At 50.8% G+C, this 13,487-nt stretch overlaps 5 protein-coding genes across 5 annotated transcripts; 3 read left to right on the top strand and 2 right to left on the bottom strand.

Annotated features, from left to right (window-relative positions):
- Window positions 1-2,335: 2,335 nt before the first annotated feature.
- On the top strand, window positions 2,336-3,981 carry BDP55DRAFT_694438 (uncharacterized protein; the record flags this gene model as incomplete). Its single annotated transcript, XM_060577357.1, has 6 exons — window positions 2,336-2,370; window positions 2,411-2,742; window positions 2,904-2,996; window positions 3,201-3,502; window positions 3,559-3,703; window positions 3,764-3,981. The coding sequence occupies 6 exons, from the start codon at window positions 2,336-2,338 to the stop codon at window positions 3,979-3,981; spliced, it is 1,125 nt and encodes a 374-aa protein (XP_060429108.1).
- Window positions 3,982-5,674: 1,693 nt separating this feature from the next.
- On the bottom strand, window positions 5,675-7,610 carry BDP55DRAFT_611595 (MFS general substrate transporter; the record flags this gene model as incomplete). Its single annotated transcript, XM_060571187.1, has 4 exons — window positions 7,063-7,610; window positions 6,905-7,009; window positions 6,084-6,849; window positions 5,675-6,025 (listed from the first exon to the last, which is right to left on the bottom strand). Exons 1-4 carry the CDS (start codon window positions 7,371-7,373, stop codon window positions 5,675-5,677), a joined length of 1,533 nt encoding a protein of 510 aa, XP_060429107.1. The 5' UTR covers window positions 7,374-7,610.
- A 664-nt stretch (window positions 7,611-8,274) lies between these two features.
- BDP55DRAFT_553291 (putative acetylornithine deacetylase/Succinyl-diaminopimelate desuccinylase and related deacylase) lies at window positions 8,275-9,489 on the top strand (the record flags this gene model as incomplete). Its single annotated transcript, XM_060569276.1, has 1 exon — window positions 8,275-9,489. The coding sequence occupies one exon, from the start codon at window positions 8,275-8,277 to the stop codon at window positions 9,487-9,489; it is 1,215 nt and encodes a 404-aa protein (XP_060429106.1).
- Window positions 9,490-9,981: 492 nt separating this feature from the next.
- BDP55DRAFT_553427 (uncharacterized protein) lies at window positions 9,982-12,260 on the top strand (the record flags this gene model as incomplete). The annotated part of the gene is made up of 5 exons (XM_060569287.1): window positions 9,982-10,885; window positions 10,947-11,145; window positions 11,212-11,309; window positions 11,367-12,058; window positions 12,111-12,260. The coding sequence occupies 5 exons, from the start codon at window positions 9,982-9,984 to the stop codon at window positions 12,258-12,260; spliced, it is 2,043 nt and encodes a 680-aa protein (XP_060429105.1).
- Window positions 12,261-12,482: 222 nt separating this feature from the next.
- Window positions 12,483-13,334, bottom strand: BDP55DRAFT_729315 (S-adenosyl-L-methionine-dependent methyltransferase; the record flags this gene model as incomplete). The annotated part of the gene is made up of 3 exons (XM_060579550.1): window positions 12,483-12,512; window positions 12,566-13,252; window positions 13,305-13,334. The coding sequence occupies 3 exons, from the start codon at window positions 13,332-13,334 to the stop codon at window positions 12,483-12,485; spliced, it is 747 nt and encodes a 248-aa protein (XP_060429104.1).
- Between the last annotated feature and the right edge of the window lie 153 nt (window positions 13,335-13,487).

The following is a 13,487-nucleotide window of genomic DNA, read 5'->3' as shown; positions in this document are numbered from 1 at the left end:
CGTCATTAGACTGCGTCAGCAGGATGGCCACATGGCCTGACCAGACTGATCTTTAGCTTCTGCTGCAACCGCACCGCTAGAGTCCGACTGGAAGAAAGCACAACGGAGTACTTCCCGCTGTCATGCGGGCTGCCTCAGGGTCACACTATCTCCCATTGCCTTTCTGCTCTACATCGCAGAGATACTTGAAGACGACCCGAACGCGCGATTCGGGTACGCGGACGACATCGCCACTCTGGCCATCAGCCCCTCCCTGGAGAGCAACGTCGCAATACTCAACCGAAGCGCAGCCGGCATTCTCAGATGGGGCTTGGAGAACAAGGTCTCCTTTGACCCGAGCAAGTGCGAGGTCATCCACTTTACTAGGAAGCACGGCCAGCCAGCGGAGCTGCCAGAGGTCCGGGCGGGGGATTTGGTGGTCAAGGCCTCGACGAAACCTGTACGCTGGCTGGGTGTCTGGTTCGACAAGAGACTGTCCTTCCGGCACCATGTCGACGCAAAAGTAGCTGCAGCAAAGAGGGCAGCTCAACATCTGAGACAGCTTACGAACACAAAGAGGGGACTCCCAGCGGCCGCCGTGCGAAAAGCCGTCGTCTCCTGCGTACTGCCGATCGCGCTCTTCGGCGCCGAAACATGGTACGCAGGTATCACGAAGCCGGCTTCGAGACGCCAAGCGGAGACAGACACGAATCCGCCTCTCCAAGGAAGACCCGTCAACACAGGCCAAAAGGGGCTCGTGCAGAAGATCGACAGCGTCATTACAGCGGCAGCAAGGGCCGTTCTGCCTGTCTGGAGGACAACGCCAACCAGTAGCCTCCTCCGAGACGCCGGCTTACCGTCAGCCAAAGTCGCCTTAGAGGGCGTCCGCTTACGGGCCGCAGTCCGACTACAGAGGATTGATCGCCGACACCCGCTAGTCGCGCGGCTCTCCCAGCAGGGACAGCAACAGACGAGACTACAACGGACGGCTGAACTTCTGCCAAGATGCGGAAGACCAGCGTTCCTTCAATCACAGTACCTGCCAAGCTCACAGGATCAGATAGTAGTTCAATGCAAAGAAGAGGCTGCGAAAGCTTTCGAGCGCTGGCTAAAGACAGTACCGGAAAGCCATATGATCGTCTTCTCGGACGGCTCCAGGGCGACGAACGGAGCCGTGGGGTACGGCTTCGTCATCTACCGAGACTCCAAACGCATAGCACAAGGGTGCGGCCGACTCGGACTAGCAGAAGTGTTCGACGCCGAGGTCGAAGGGGCGCGAACCGGCCTCAGAAGGGCTCTGCTCACCAATCGCGGTCATCCAATCCACATATGTATCGACAACACCAGCGTTATACAAGGCATCCGCGGCAAGGCGCCGGACTCGTCACAAGACGCGTTCCTCGAAATCCAAGAAGCGGCCAGGATATTTGATATACGGACGCACTGGTCCCCGGGACACCAGGGCATCGAAGGAAACGAGGCCGCGGACCGGCTGGCCAAAGAAGGAACGACACTGCCGGCGCGGATGGGTCAAATGGCAACACTAGCGGGCATCAAGCGGCTTGCAAGGGAAAAATTACAAAGCCAGCACAGGAGATGGTGGTATAAAGAGCGAAGGCCGCGGTACGCGGACTTGGGGCTTGAGGCAGCTCTGTCCAGCCCTCCTGAACTGGCCTTGCCGCGGGCTACGTTACATCACCTGCTGGCGGCACGATCGGGTCACGGGGACTTCGAGCAATATCACCGACGTTTCAACCACGACGACGCTCTAATGATGTGCTCTTGTGGAGAGGCGAAAGACGTGGACCACCTGGTCTACTGTCGACTAACGCTGGCGAGGAGGCAACGGTGGCCGACCCTCCACTCTCGCAGTATGCCCGAGCCCATAGGCCCTATGGGATCTCTCGAGGCCTACTTCAAGAGATTAATCACCGACCCACGAGGCTTCGAGGCCTTTCTCCGCGTGACGGACTTCTTCCAGAAGATCTGTCTGCGGTAGCAGCATCCACACCTACGTAGATGTGAGTGCGGACTACAAAGAACCTCCCGATTCCAAGGGACGATTTGGGAAAGAATGAAACTGGGGCACCAGCGGGAACCGGGGACAGACAGAACGCGTAGTGGCCACAAGGCATGATTTGGAGGACGATGTAAAGAGACGACGTACTGTAGAGTAGGTAGCCTTGGCTCACGGCCCTCCACGCCATATACCCTTCGGGAGGTCTGCGGTAAGGGCTCTAGCCCGGCCGCCACGGCGTTAAATACAACAACAACAACAACAACAACTACTGCCATTTCCTTACGCTCAACTGCGAGCAGCCAGTCCCGGCATGTCATCTTTGCTGCTGCGTCAATAATGGCTCAGATTTTCTCAAGCTTTGACATAGAAACGTCGGCGAACGTTCTCGAGTTCTGCAATTGGCAATATAAGACCCGATGTCGCTCTTTATAACGGGATAGCTCCCGACGGGACACTGCAATGTTACACTACCACGCGAGGTGGTAGTAACGAGTTCCTCGTCAATGGCATCCGACACCACAAAAGTTTTGCCAAGTCGCCAGAAGTTAATGAGATCTGCAAAGTTCATGATAGGTACCCAAGGGCCCGCAACGCACGTCTCACTATGAGCAACATTATTCCAGACATGGCTTCCCAGGCAGTGATACCTTACTGTAGTTGGTATTCCGATGTTGCCACGGAGGACACCTATCGAGAGCTTTTCTACCGCCACCCAGAAATGCGCTATCACATTGGGCGAGCTTGTGCCGTTGCAGAATATCGGCGGCTTTATAGCGAATTGACCTACTACCGGATGTCTCCATTGCTGAGGAAGCTCGTGATAATGTTCCGCTCGATATTTCCGAGCACGTTGTGGGCCAGCCTTTGGGATTTGATGTCATGAACGGCTATCAGCGATCTGTAGATCTGCAGAATCCACGACCAGGAGCTTATCTCAATGGAGACACCGCTATAAGATCTTCTCTACAACGCCATCGGTCATCGATAAAAGACGGAGGTGCCCCCGAGAAGGAACCCAATTTGCAAAGCTAGCCTTACCACTACTTCGATATCCAAAAGGACTCCAGTACCAATACTTATACGTGGTCGGGTGCTGGTCTTTCGAACTTACAAGGCGAGCACATCGACCTACTTCACAACCCTCTGCCAAGAGACTTACCTCCTATCAATAAAGACATTTTGATTCTCATGGCTGCGTGAGACAGCAAGATTAATCGCTACGCTCGGCTTAGACGGCCAATTACGGTCCCCAATAAGATCACGGCCATTGTTCCTGATGCCTACTATCACACACCATTTGCGCGATGGCTCGAAACATGCGTTGACGAGCTTTTCCCCCGTGAATATCAAAACAAACTTGTTAGGCAGGCATATCAAGCGCGATTCATCATGAACGACTACCTATCCCGCATCAATAGCGAAGTCGACGGCGAAACGCTTCCGGAGTTCTTTTGGTGGCCTCACTGCCCAGATGAGAACACCTTGCTCGCGACCTGGCATGGCGTCGACCTGACCTGAAACACCAAGTCACACTTGCATGCATAGCTGGAGACCACAAGAATATTTTTCTCGAGCTCTCTGGTGGGACGAATCCAACACAAGAACAGTGGGAAGCCGGACTTCAATCTCGTCGGAAGTTCTATCTGGAGAATATCGAACGGCGTGCGAAGGAGGAGGATCTTGAACTCAGTGATAGATACGACTGTATACAATAATACCTACGACCGACCAAAAAGTTTTACAGGGACTATGATGAATTGGAAGTGATCAAAGAGATCTTCAATGAGCCCGACGGTCACAGCGAAGACTGGGATGATCGGTACGAACCCGAGGATAATCTGTTCAACTATCATATGCATCTTCAGACGGTCAAATGGCAGCAATTTATCTCTGCCACTGATAAAGCGAGACAAGCAGTACCCAGCACCAGCAAAGCGTATAGTGGTCTGTCTTCAACGATGGAGGATGAGGAACGACGATGAGGACCACCTCCACAACCAAAACTTCCAAAGTCGTTTCCACTTGCTGATGAGTTTGAAGAGTAAGTGCATTGGAAGGTTGTATTGAAGGAATGGATATTCCAATACGGACCACGGCAGTTATCTCTACGAAGCAGAATTTCAAGCCGTTTATAAGTCTTACACGAACTTTCATACTCTATCTGTTCTCCACTTGAAAGTGCTCAGGTTCCCTCAACTCTCCAAATTCACAAGTTTGTCATAGAGATCAGTGAGTTCTTCATGGGTTATTGCTTGTAAGAAAGAGTTTTAAGACAAGGAATCAGCGCAGGAGAAGTTGGGGATTTCCAAAGAGTAGCCCTCGAATTCACCGTCCGTCAACTGGATTGTGTAACCGCTCAGCTCATCTCGAACAACCTGGGCGACAGTGGACCAAGCGCTCTCGCTTTGCGCTAGGTTGATGTTGTCCAAAGCCAGATCGTTCAAACTCGCACCATGCCGGCGCAACACATCAATCAGATCACCGCCTTCACCTTCGAACCCTTGAAGGACCAAGGTTTTGAGGTTGGGAGCGTGTAGCATGGAAAGATCCCAGAGGTTGGTTGAGTTTGAATCCTCTAAGCTTCTATGGAACTTCATGGCAAGGTCGGAGATGGATGGGAATAGATTGACAAAGTCTGCAACATCCGAATCCCAGCCATTTGTCCCAGCCCGGGCTCGATATCTTCCGTTTATCCGGATGAGAGCGAGAGATGCAATTTCGAAACAGTGTGGAGGGTGCCAGACGAATAGCCAATAGCTGTGGGAAACACAGCGTGGTGTAGGGGGTCGAACTTGGTGTTCTAAACGGGGTAAACGGGAAATGGGCGAAGTCGATTTGCAGATGTTCGAGTGGTATGCGGCTTCCTATGACCGGTGAAAGCAATACCGTGATTGCGCGCTTGGCAAAGACAATGCCGCTAGGTCTCAAGATCCATGGTTCAAGTTCGAAGCAGATCCCATTTTGCAATTGAGAAATGCCCCAAGGTGGCGATTTGGGCCGACTGAGGCTGCATCCCCAATCCCCAATGAGAAAATCGTGCGACAATTCGTGAAGTTGGTCATGGCGGCAATGAGGTAAGCGACGTCAAGACCAGTAGAGGCCATGTCCGACTGGTCATTCGAACAGCGTTAATGCGTTACCCAGTTAGTCCCAGGGTTTTCTTCTGCCTTGAACTTCCGTCTTGAACGTTGTGGAAGAGTCATGAAACATCAGTGTCTCCTGTTTTGTCGATGGTGATCGAGACATGGACGGATGGTCGCCATGGTGGATAGATTTGACTGAACTGTGGGTGAAAGCCACTTGGTCGACTGCGAGTCCGAGTGGTATGGATTTTAAGCTCTGATATTGAAGGGCAAGGGTGTGACTATTGTTCATGATATGATCGATGTGTGGGGGGACTTAGGGGATGAAGGAAGACGACACCAGACTAATCCTACAAGGCTGGCGGGCCGGAACGCCCCGCCACAGAACAACCGGGCCACGTCTGGTGTCCAGCCACATTCTCAGTTGCAGAACACCTTCTCAAAGGCAGATGAGAGCTCGGTAATATTGCAGTGTACAGCACAATGAGACAAGACTGCCTGCAATGAACGTTTGAAATGAGGTCTTTCGTGCAACTAATACAAATTGGTCATCGTGCTCCCTAAGAGAAGTTGGGTGTCAAGTCATGAGACCTCAGAGAACGTATCTAAAATCTAGGTTCTCCAAGTCTGTTTTGTCGTGCATTCCAAGCCTCATCCCATCAACCTTCTCCTCCGCCCCATCCGCATTACGATCCCTATTATCCCGGCACCTATTTTGCCAAGCCATGTACAGTCGTAAGGCAACCGCAGTTAAAAGCGCGGCGCAGAAACACACCAAAATGACCGCAATAGCAAGAACGTACTTCGGGGCGTCTTGACTGCGGAAAAAGAACGGCCCAGTAATATTTCCTGCAGCAAATACCATGAGAAGCATTGTGTTGGTGAATGCCCGCTTGGTATGGCCTGCGACGTTTTGGCCGACAATCGTCAAGACAAATGGCCACTTCGAGGAGAGTATTAGTGTTGATTTTCCGCATGCGAGGGAGAGGCTAGATACTCACTGTTACTGCGTACGAGTTGATCAGCCAGTATGCAACTACGCGCCCGTACTTGTTTGCTCCCGTGCCCATAGTTGCATAGACGGCCGCGATTCCTGCAATCGCAGGCAGCAGAGGTATAATCATGCCCCAAGTTCGGAGATTTCCGTACTTGATTGAAATGGTTCCCCAAACAATCATACTACCAGCACTAACAACGGATGAAGGAAGGCCAATGAGCAGGGTTCGGAAAGCGTCGAAGCCAAACCCTGAGATGACAAGGCTTCCAAATGATGTGAGACCGCCGTTAGGAAGTTGAGTAAAGAGCACAAATGCCAATACCAGCCAAGTCTTGACATCGATCACTGCGTGCCACATCTGGTAGTACTTCCATTCGTATCCCTTGATGCCAGTCATGTTCTGCGCAACACGCTGCACGGCAATGACTTGCTCCTCATGTGTGAGAAATTTAGCCTTGTTGGGGGTCTCCGGCATGAACATGATCCAGAGGACCCCTACCAAGATACTGAGAATACCTAGGACGAGGAAGATGTACATCCAAGGTCTCAAGGCAGTGTTGGTGATGTGACCCAGGCCGAAAGACAACAAGCTGCAAACAATGGAGAACGCCCCTTGCATAGCAGCCCATAGCATCGTACGCAAAACCTGTTCTTTCCGAGTGTACCAGATGGAGGTATACAACAAGATGCCGGGGGTAACCACCGATTCAGCTACCCCGAGGAGGAAACGAACAACCATCAAGCCAGCAAAGTTTCGCAAGCCAAGATGACTTCCCGACCGTCAGTGACACAACAATCAGTCTTTCAGGAAGGGTGAATACTTACGCAAGCATTAGCACACCCCAGATGATCACGGCAGAGCTGAGAATTCGGACTGTCTTATATCGCTGGAGCATGTAATTTGCAGGATATTGCGCCGCAAGATATCCGCTGTAGATGATCAGCTTGCTCTTGAATCCACAAAGCTGGTCGTCCGAACTGACAAGTAAAACATGGAGCTAGCCCAAGAGTATTCATCTCCCACCAGACCAAGATCTTTGCGGAAGTCGAATAACACTGCCCATCCCATTGCAACCTTGTCAACATAGTTGAGGCCATACAGCAAGCACATCAAGACTAAAAGGTGGCGATCAATCTTTCGCCTAACGGCATCGGCAATATCCTGCGGCACAGACTGCGCGATGCCTTCCTCAAAGATATCGTAACCTTCATCGGCGACTTGCCCTTTAAGAGCAACCTCATGGTCGGTGGCGTTGTCAGCCGCTGCTGGTGGTGCTTCGATGTTGTCACTCATCTTCGTAGGGTAAGCTTTGAGAATATGAGTTGAGCGCCGGGACCTTGGTTTTCGGCACCCGGTTCAGTGGTCTAATATCTCCACCAGAACTACCTGTGAAGGGGGAAATGTCTCCTTACCCATAGGCAATAATGCAGCATCCGAACACTTGGAACCGATAGATGCACTGACTCGGCCTCTCAAAGCCGACGTCGCTATCAATTGTGGCACCTTCGTGTAAGCTTGAATGAATGTCCCCACAACATGTAGATATCACAGTGCAGGTAGCCACTGATGACCTTTCAACCGGTGGAAGTATAGTTATCTCCTTCTTCCCTGCCGTAGACAATGTGCCGGTTAGCCGGACTTTAGCTATGAAGCAAAGTGGCTGATAAGATGTGACTACTTTTACCACCGGGCAACCACTCCGGTCTTATTATGCCGACGCCTCGGGAAACTTGAGGGGTGCTGTATCGCGTCTCCGCTTGTGACTGGGACAAGATCTCCAAGAAAAAGACGGTGTACCTGGCTTCTGTCCACTTGAAAGCTTGATATGCAGGGGTTGCATTAACGTCTCCGCTTACCTCGTTTCTATGTGGATCGCCGGGGAAGCCAAAGCGGCCGATAAGACTCCGAACATCTCGCATCATACAAACTTGACCCATGGATCGGACAAGCACACCGATCTATTTGCGAGTGGCTCTCGATAGCGTATTCTAATCCTTCGACCCTCAGAAGGAAATATACAGTGAGTTAACCTTGGGCAACGTACGAACCGAGGTTGCCGGCCTTCGCACGTCCCAGAATCGCCACTGGCAGTCAGTGTTAGGTGCAACGCTTGCCCAAGGTCACGATCTATCAGTAGCTCAATCTATCGCTTCGAGCAACTCCAATACGCAGCCAGAGAAACCTCACCAAAACCATGCAAGTTCCAGACATTGACCAGGCTCATTGCCTTGCTTTCTTGTCAAAGCTCATTCAAATCAAGAGCTACTCGCAGACCGATGGCGAGCTAGAGGCAACGAATTTCATGGCTGAGCAAATGAAAGGAATTGGACTGGATTCGAATATTTTTCAGTTCGATGATGGCCGTCGCCAGAATGCTGTGGGAATATGGAAGGGTCATAGTTCGTCAGCGACCAACAGAACTCCAAAAACCCTGCTCTTCAACGGACATCTCGACACGAATCCTGTTTCAGAAGGTTGGACGATCGATCCTTGGGAAGGGAAGATTGACGAAGAATTCATATACGGTATTGGAGTCAGCAACATGAAGTCTGGCTGTGCTGCGTACTTTTGCGCCGTTGAAGCGTTGCTCAAGGCTGGCTGGCGACCTCGAGGGGACGTCGTCCTTACCTATGTGGTTGGAGAGCTCCAGGGAGGAGTTGGTACGATGGCTCTCATTGATCAGGGAAAGATCAATGCTGATTATTTCGTCAACTGCGAACCATCGGACATACAAGCAGTTACAATGCACGCAGAAGCCCTAGTCTTCGAGATCGAAATTGTCGGAATCACTCGACATATGTCAGCCAAGGAGGAGGCGTCAGATGCGATCCTAGCGGCATGTGAGCTGATTCCCCAGATGGCAAAGATGAAATTTCGTGGAGCCAAGAGCAGTGAGCATGAAAAGTGCAACAGATGTTCAGTCGGCGTGGTCCATGGTGCCCTTGGGAAAGACTTGGTCGAATGGAGACCTGCGCAAGTAGCGGACGTATGCAGGCTTGCTGGGAGTGCGCGGTATGCTCCTGGCCAGACGCAAGAAGGTGTTCTGGCCGATATTCGCGAGTTGGTAAGCACGGTGATCGGCAATTATGCTGGCATGTCGGCTACTGTCAAGCAGCGATTTGAGCCTACAATGCCGGCCTTTGAGGTACCAAAAGACTCGCGAATAGTGAGGGCACTAAATAAGGCATATCGAGGAGTTCGCAACTACGAGCAGCCAACTGGTGCTCTTGCACCAACTTGCTTCTATGGATCTGATGCTGGCCATCTATTCAAAGCTTTGGGAATGGAAGGCATTGTCTGTGGTCCTGGAGGGAAGTACAACACCAGACCGGACGAGAAAGTAGATATTCCGGATTATCTTGATTGTATCAGAATGCTCATGCGTCTCATAGTCGACATTTGTGGCTGAAATATAGACCGAATATCTGTTGCATTCTTATAACCCGGTCGTGTATGCCGTCAACCTCGTCCGGCGACATTCTGCAGGAAGTAAGCAGAGCATAAGCCGTTAGTACATCAAACGGTTCATCACAGCACCAAATTGAATGGTGTCGTGACAGCACAGTAAGACTAAGCTACAGGATATTACTTTAACTCGTTAGGTGATGATCGATCACCTCATCTCATCATCTAAGATTTGGCTGCGATTTCAACCTAGCCAGGGAAGCCAGTTCAGTCCTTATCTCCGCCAGGATCCCGAAAATCCTGTAACCCCGCAATCGGCCGTGGGCCGAACGATGATATGAATAGTGGATTGATAGCATTGCAAAATTCCTGCCACACCTGGTTGGCGTTTGGCTTGGACTAACCTCTTACTCGGGGGTCCTGTCAATTCCGTTTAGAGCAACAACAGTATCAGCGACACTTTAGCATTTGGACACATATATTGAGACGCAAGCTTATGGAGATCAAGGTATTACAGCATGAAGCTGAGAAGCTCATGCTTGAATCGCCTGACACTGCGAAACTCCGCCATTGGTCAAAGCTATACAGTGCAGAACCCCACCTAGCCGGAGACCTTGCCCACGCGGAACGCATCCGAGATTTATGGATTTCCTATGGAATTCCAACTAAACTGGAACAGTACGAGGTCCTCCAAAACTTCCCAAAGTCTCAAGCATTGCACCTTCTTGACCTCGATGGGCAGACAGCCTTTGAGGCTTCTCTGACGGAGGACGAGGTTCCCGAGGATCCGACATCGTCTCCTCGGAACGGCTTACCCGCCTTTCATGGCTTCAGCGCCAACGGCGAAGTCCGCGCCGAACTGGTGTACGCGAACTTCGGCGAGTTGGAAGACTTCGAGCTGCTCAAGTCGCATGGTATATCCGTGAAAGATAAGATTGTTGTTTGCAAGTATGCCAAGGTCTTCAGAGGACTCAAGGTTAGAGCGGCCGAGCAGTTCGGAGCCGCCGCCGTCATTCTGTACAACGATCCCCAAGAGGATGGCGAATACACCGTTTATAACGGCTATCAACACTATCCTTATGGCCCAGCGAGGCATCCCAAGACGATTCAAAGAGGCAGCGTCGATTTCTTCTCCGTAGCTGTCGGAGACCCAACGACACCCGGATATCCCAGCTTGCCAGACACCGATGTCGAACGACAGGATCCTAGTTACGCAACTCCAAAGATACCATCACTGCCGATTTCCTATGCAGATGCCATTCCTTTCCTTCAGGCATTGAACGGCCATGGACTGGGACCTAGTCAAATAGGTGGCGAGGACGGCGACTGGAAAGGGTGCCTTGCGGCCGTAGACTACTGTACCGGCCCCAGCGAAGCCAAAGTCTTTCTTTCAAATCAAAGTGAGCGATTCTAATCACAAGGCACTCAGAATACAGGCCAGCTTTCTTACCATTGTCACAGGCACTTACACATATGCCCCAATTTACAACGTCATCGGAACCATACGTGGGACTACTGAAGAGAGCATCGTTCTTGGCAACCACCATGATTCTTGGTGTTGTGGAGCTATTGACCCTGTGAGTGGAACGGCAGCTATGAACGAGGTCGCTAGAGCTCTGGGCGATTTGTGCTCAAAAGGCTGGAAACCATACAGGAAAATGTAAGCAATGCGATGTTACGCTTGCAAGTTTCAGCCCTTGAGGATTGTCTCTAATCTGTGATGCAGTATACTAGCAAACTGGGATAACGAAGAATACGGCTTAGTCGGCTCTACCGAATGGGTCGAACACCACCAGGATGACCTGAGCAAAAATTGTGTTGCCTGTAAGTCTGACTTTTCGTCTGAAATACGGTGAAAGACTTGAGCTAATGCCTGCCCAGACCTAAATGTTGACGAGTCAACCAATGGTGGGACGATCCTTGGCGCTACTGGGAGCCCTCTTCTTGCAAGTGTACTTCGTGATGTTACCCGCATGATCAAATCTCCGGTCAACCAGAATCAAACAGTCTATGATGACTGGTTGAGTGATCAGAAGCGAGCCAATCCAGAGCAGACGGCCCCAAATCTTGACCTCATGGGCACAGGAAGTGACTACACGGCATTCTTCGATCATCTCGGTATTCCATCCGTTGACCTGCTCTTCAATCGACAGGGGAAGGGTGTGTATCCTTATCACTCCAATTATGACAGTCACTACTGGGTCGAGAATTTTGGAGATGTGGGCTTCAAGAAGCACCTCGCCATGACTCAACTCTGGGGTTTGCTGACGGCACGACTTGCTGGTCTGGGTAACGTTGCGTTCGAGGCAGCGGAGTACCCGAGAATCCTCGCCCATCACTTGCAGAAGCTCCGGGTGAAGTATGATGACATGCTCAGTTTTTCTGCTCTCATCGAAGCCATTATTCAGTTTCAAGACGCAGCCTCTCGTTTAGACGCGAGATCGCCCCTCCGAGGAGCTCCGGGAAGTAGGCAAGTCGACAAAGAAGTCAACAAAGCTTATCTTCGTCTCGAGCGACAATTCCTTTTGCCAAAGAATGCTGGGCTGCCTGGCCGGGAGTGGTATCGGCATGTTGTGAGTTTGAAGTACCTGGCCCTGGCTGATCATCGTTCTGACATTTCAGCAGATCTTTGCACCCGGATTGTGGTACGGCTATGATGGAGTCATCTTTCCCGGCGTTGTGGAATGCTTGGAAGATGGAAATATCGAAGGTGCTGCTGAGTGGCTTGAAAAGATAGTCGCCGCTGTCCAGAGAGCAACTTACAGCTTACTTTAAAACCGTGGAAGGCGTACTATTGATTTGATTCATCTCAATACAGTATTGATGGAACATCTTACACGCAGAACTCTCGCCCAGACTAGCAGGCCTAGAGTGAAGAACACTTTGAGTATTAAAACCGTGTATTCCACTGAAACTTCCATTGGCACATCCCAAAAACAACAGCAACTTCAAGGCACCCTCGGCTTTCTAGCAATGGAGGCAATCAATAATTCATAACTAAATAACCGTAGTAACTTCCAAAGCTCTCTATTTACTCTGTCAGTAGGTGGCTGTAATTGGGAACCGTTGATATCACTTACTGGTCCGTCTGAAATACTCGAGTTGGGTATGAGATGAGTTTTGCTTTGATATTGTGTGGTTCCAGCTTGTTCATCCATATTGCCTCTGACATACTCGAGATACTTGGGCGCGCCAGGAATATCGGTATTGTCTGCCATGACCACCGATCCCTTGTGGAAAACTTCAAGTTCCTCGCAGAGTTTCAAATCTGTCAGATAAATGTCTTCCCAGTGATCGAAGAAAACAGCATCAACACTCTCGGGCTCGATATCTCCGTTCTTCACAAGGCCTTTCAACGATTCTGCGCCTGGCCCGTCAATCACGATGACGATGTCGCTCATACCAGCCAGTTTTACAATGTCTCGTGCAATCCCTGCTAGTTCGGGGTCGAGCTCAAAGCTATAAACGCGAATACCGCTGTTGTTGTCGGGGTAAAATTCTTTCAGCATAGCGCCCCATGCTACAGTCGAGTTGCCAACGAAACTTCCAAACTCGACTATCACCTTTGGCTTTGGGCTCATGTTGGCGAGAGCGGCTCGGGCCAGGTTCATCTTGTTTTCACGGAAGATCATAGGTAGCTTCTCGGTGTTGGCAAAGTTCTCTATGGCTCGCACGAGTTCCCATGGGTTCTCTTTGAATTTCTCTGCAGGTAGAGCGGAAACATGTTCATGCAACGCAATTGCGCGAGCTTTGCAGAACGATTGGAACTGAGTCAGGAAGTCATCAGCATGTTTTCCCCCAGAATGCCGTGCAACTTACATCTTTGATGTCGTGATAGGGATGGGCCATTTTTCCAAATCTATTCAGGCAAAAAGTCCGTTTGAGTATGCAACCCAAGTACAATGCTACATTTTAAAATGGGACAAAAGTAAGGCCTTCTTATTCTACCTAAAGGGAGCGTGCTACAAAATTACTCGGAACAGCCCCACAAACAGTATTCGT

This window comes from Colletotrichum godetiae (assembly GCF_030913485.1).
Source record: "Colletotrichum godetiae strain CBS 193.32 chromosome Unknown BDP55scaffold_23, whole genome shotgun sequence".
NCBI lineage: Eukaryota > Fungi > Ascomycota > Sordariomycetes > Glomerellales > Glomerellaceae > Colletotrichum > Colletotrichum godetiae.
The sequence above is the reverse complement of the archived record's forward strand: the minus strand, read 5'-3'. Positions and strand labels throughout refer to the sequence as shown.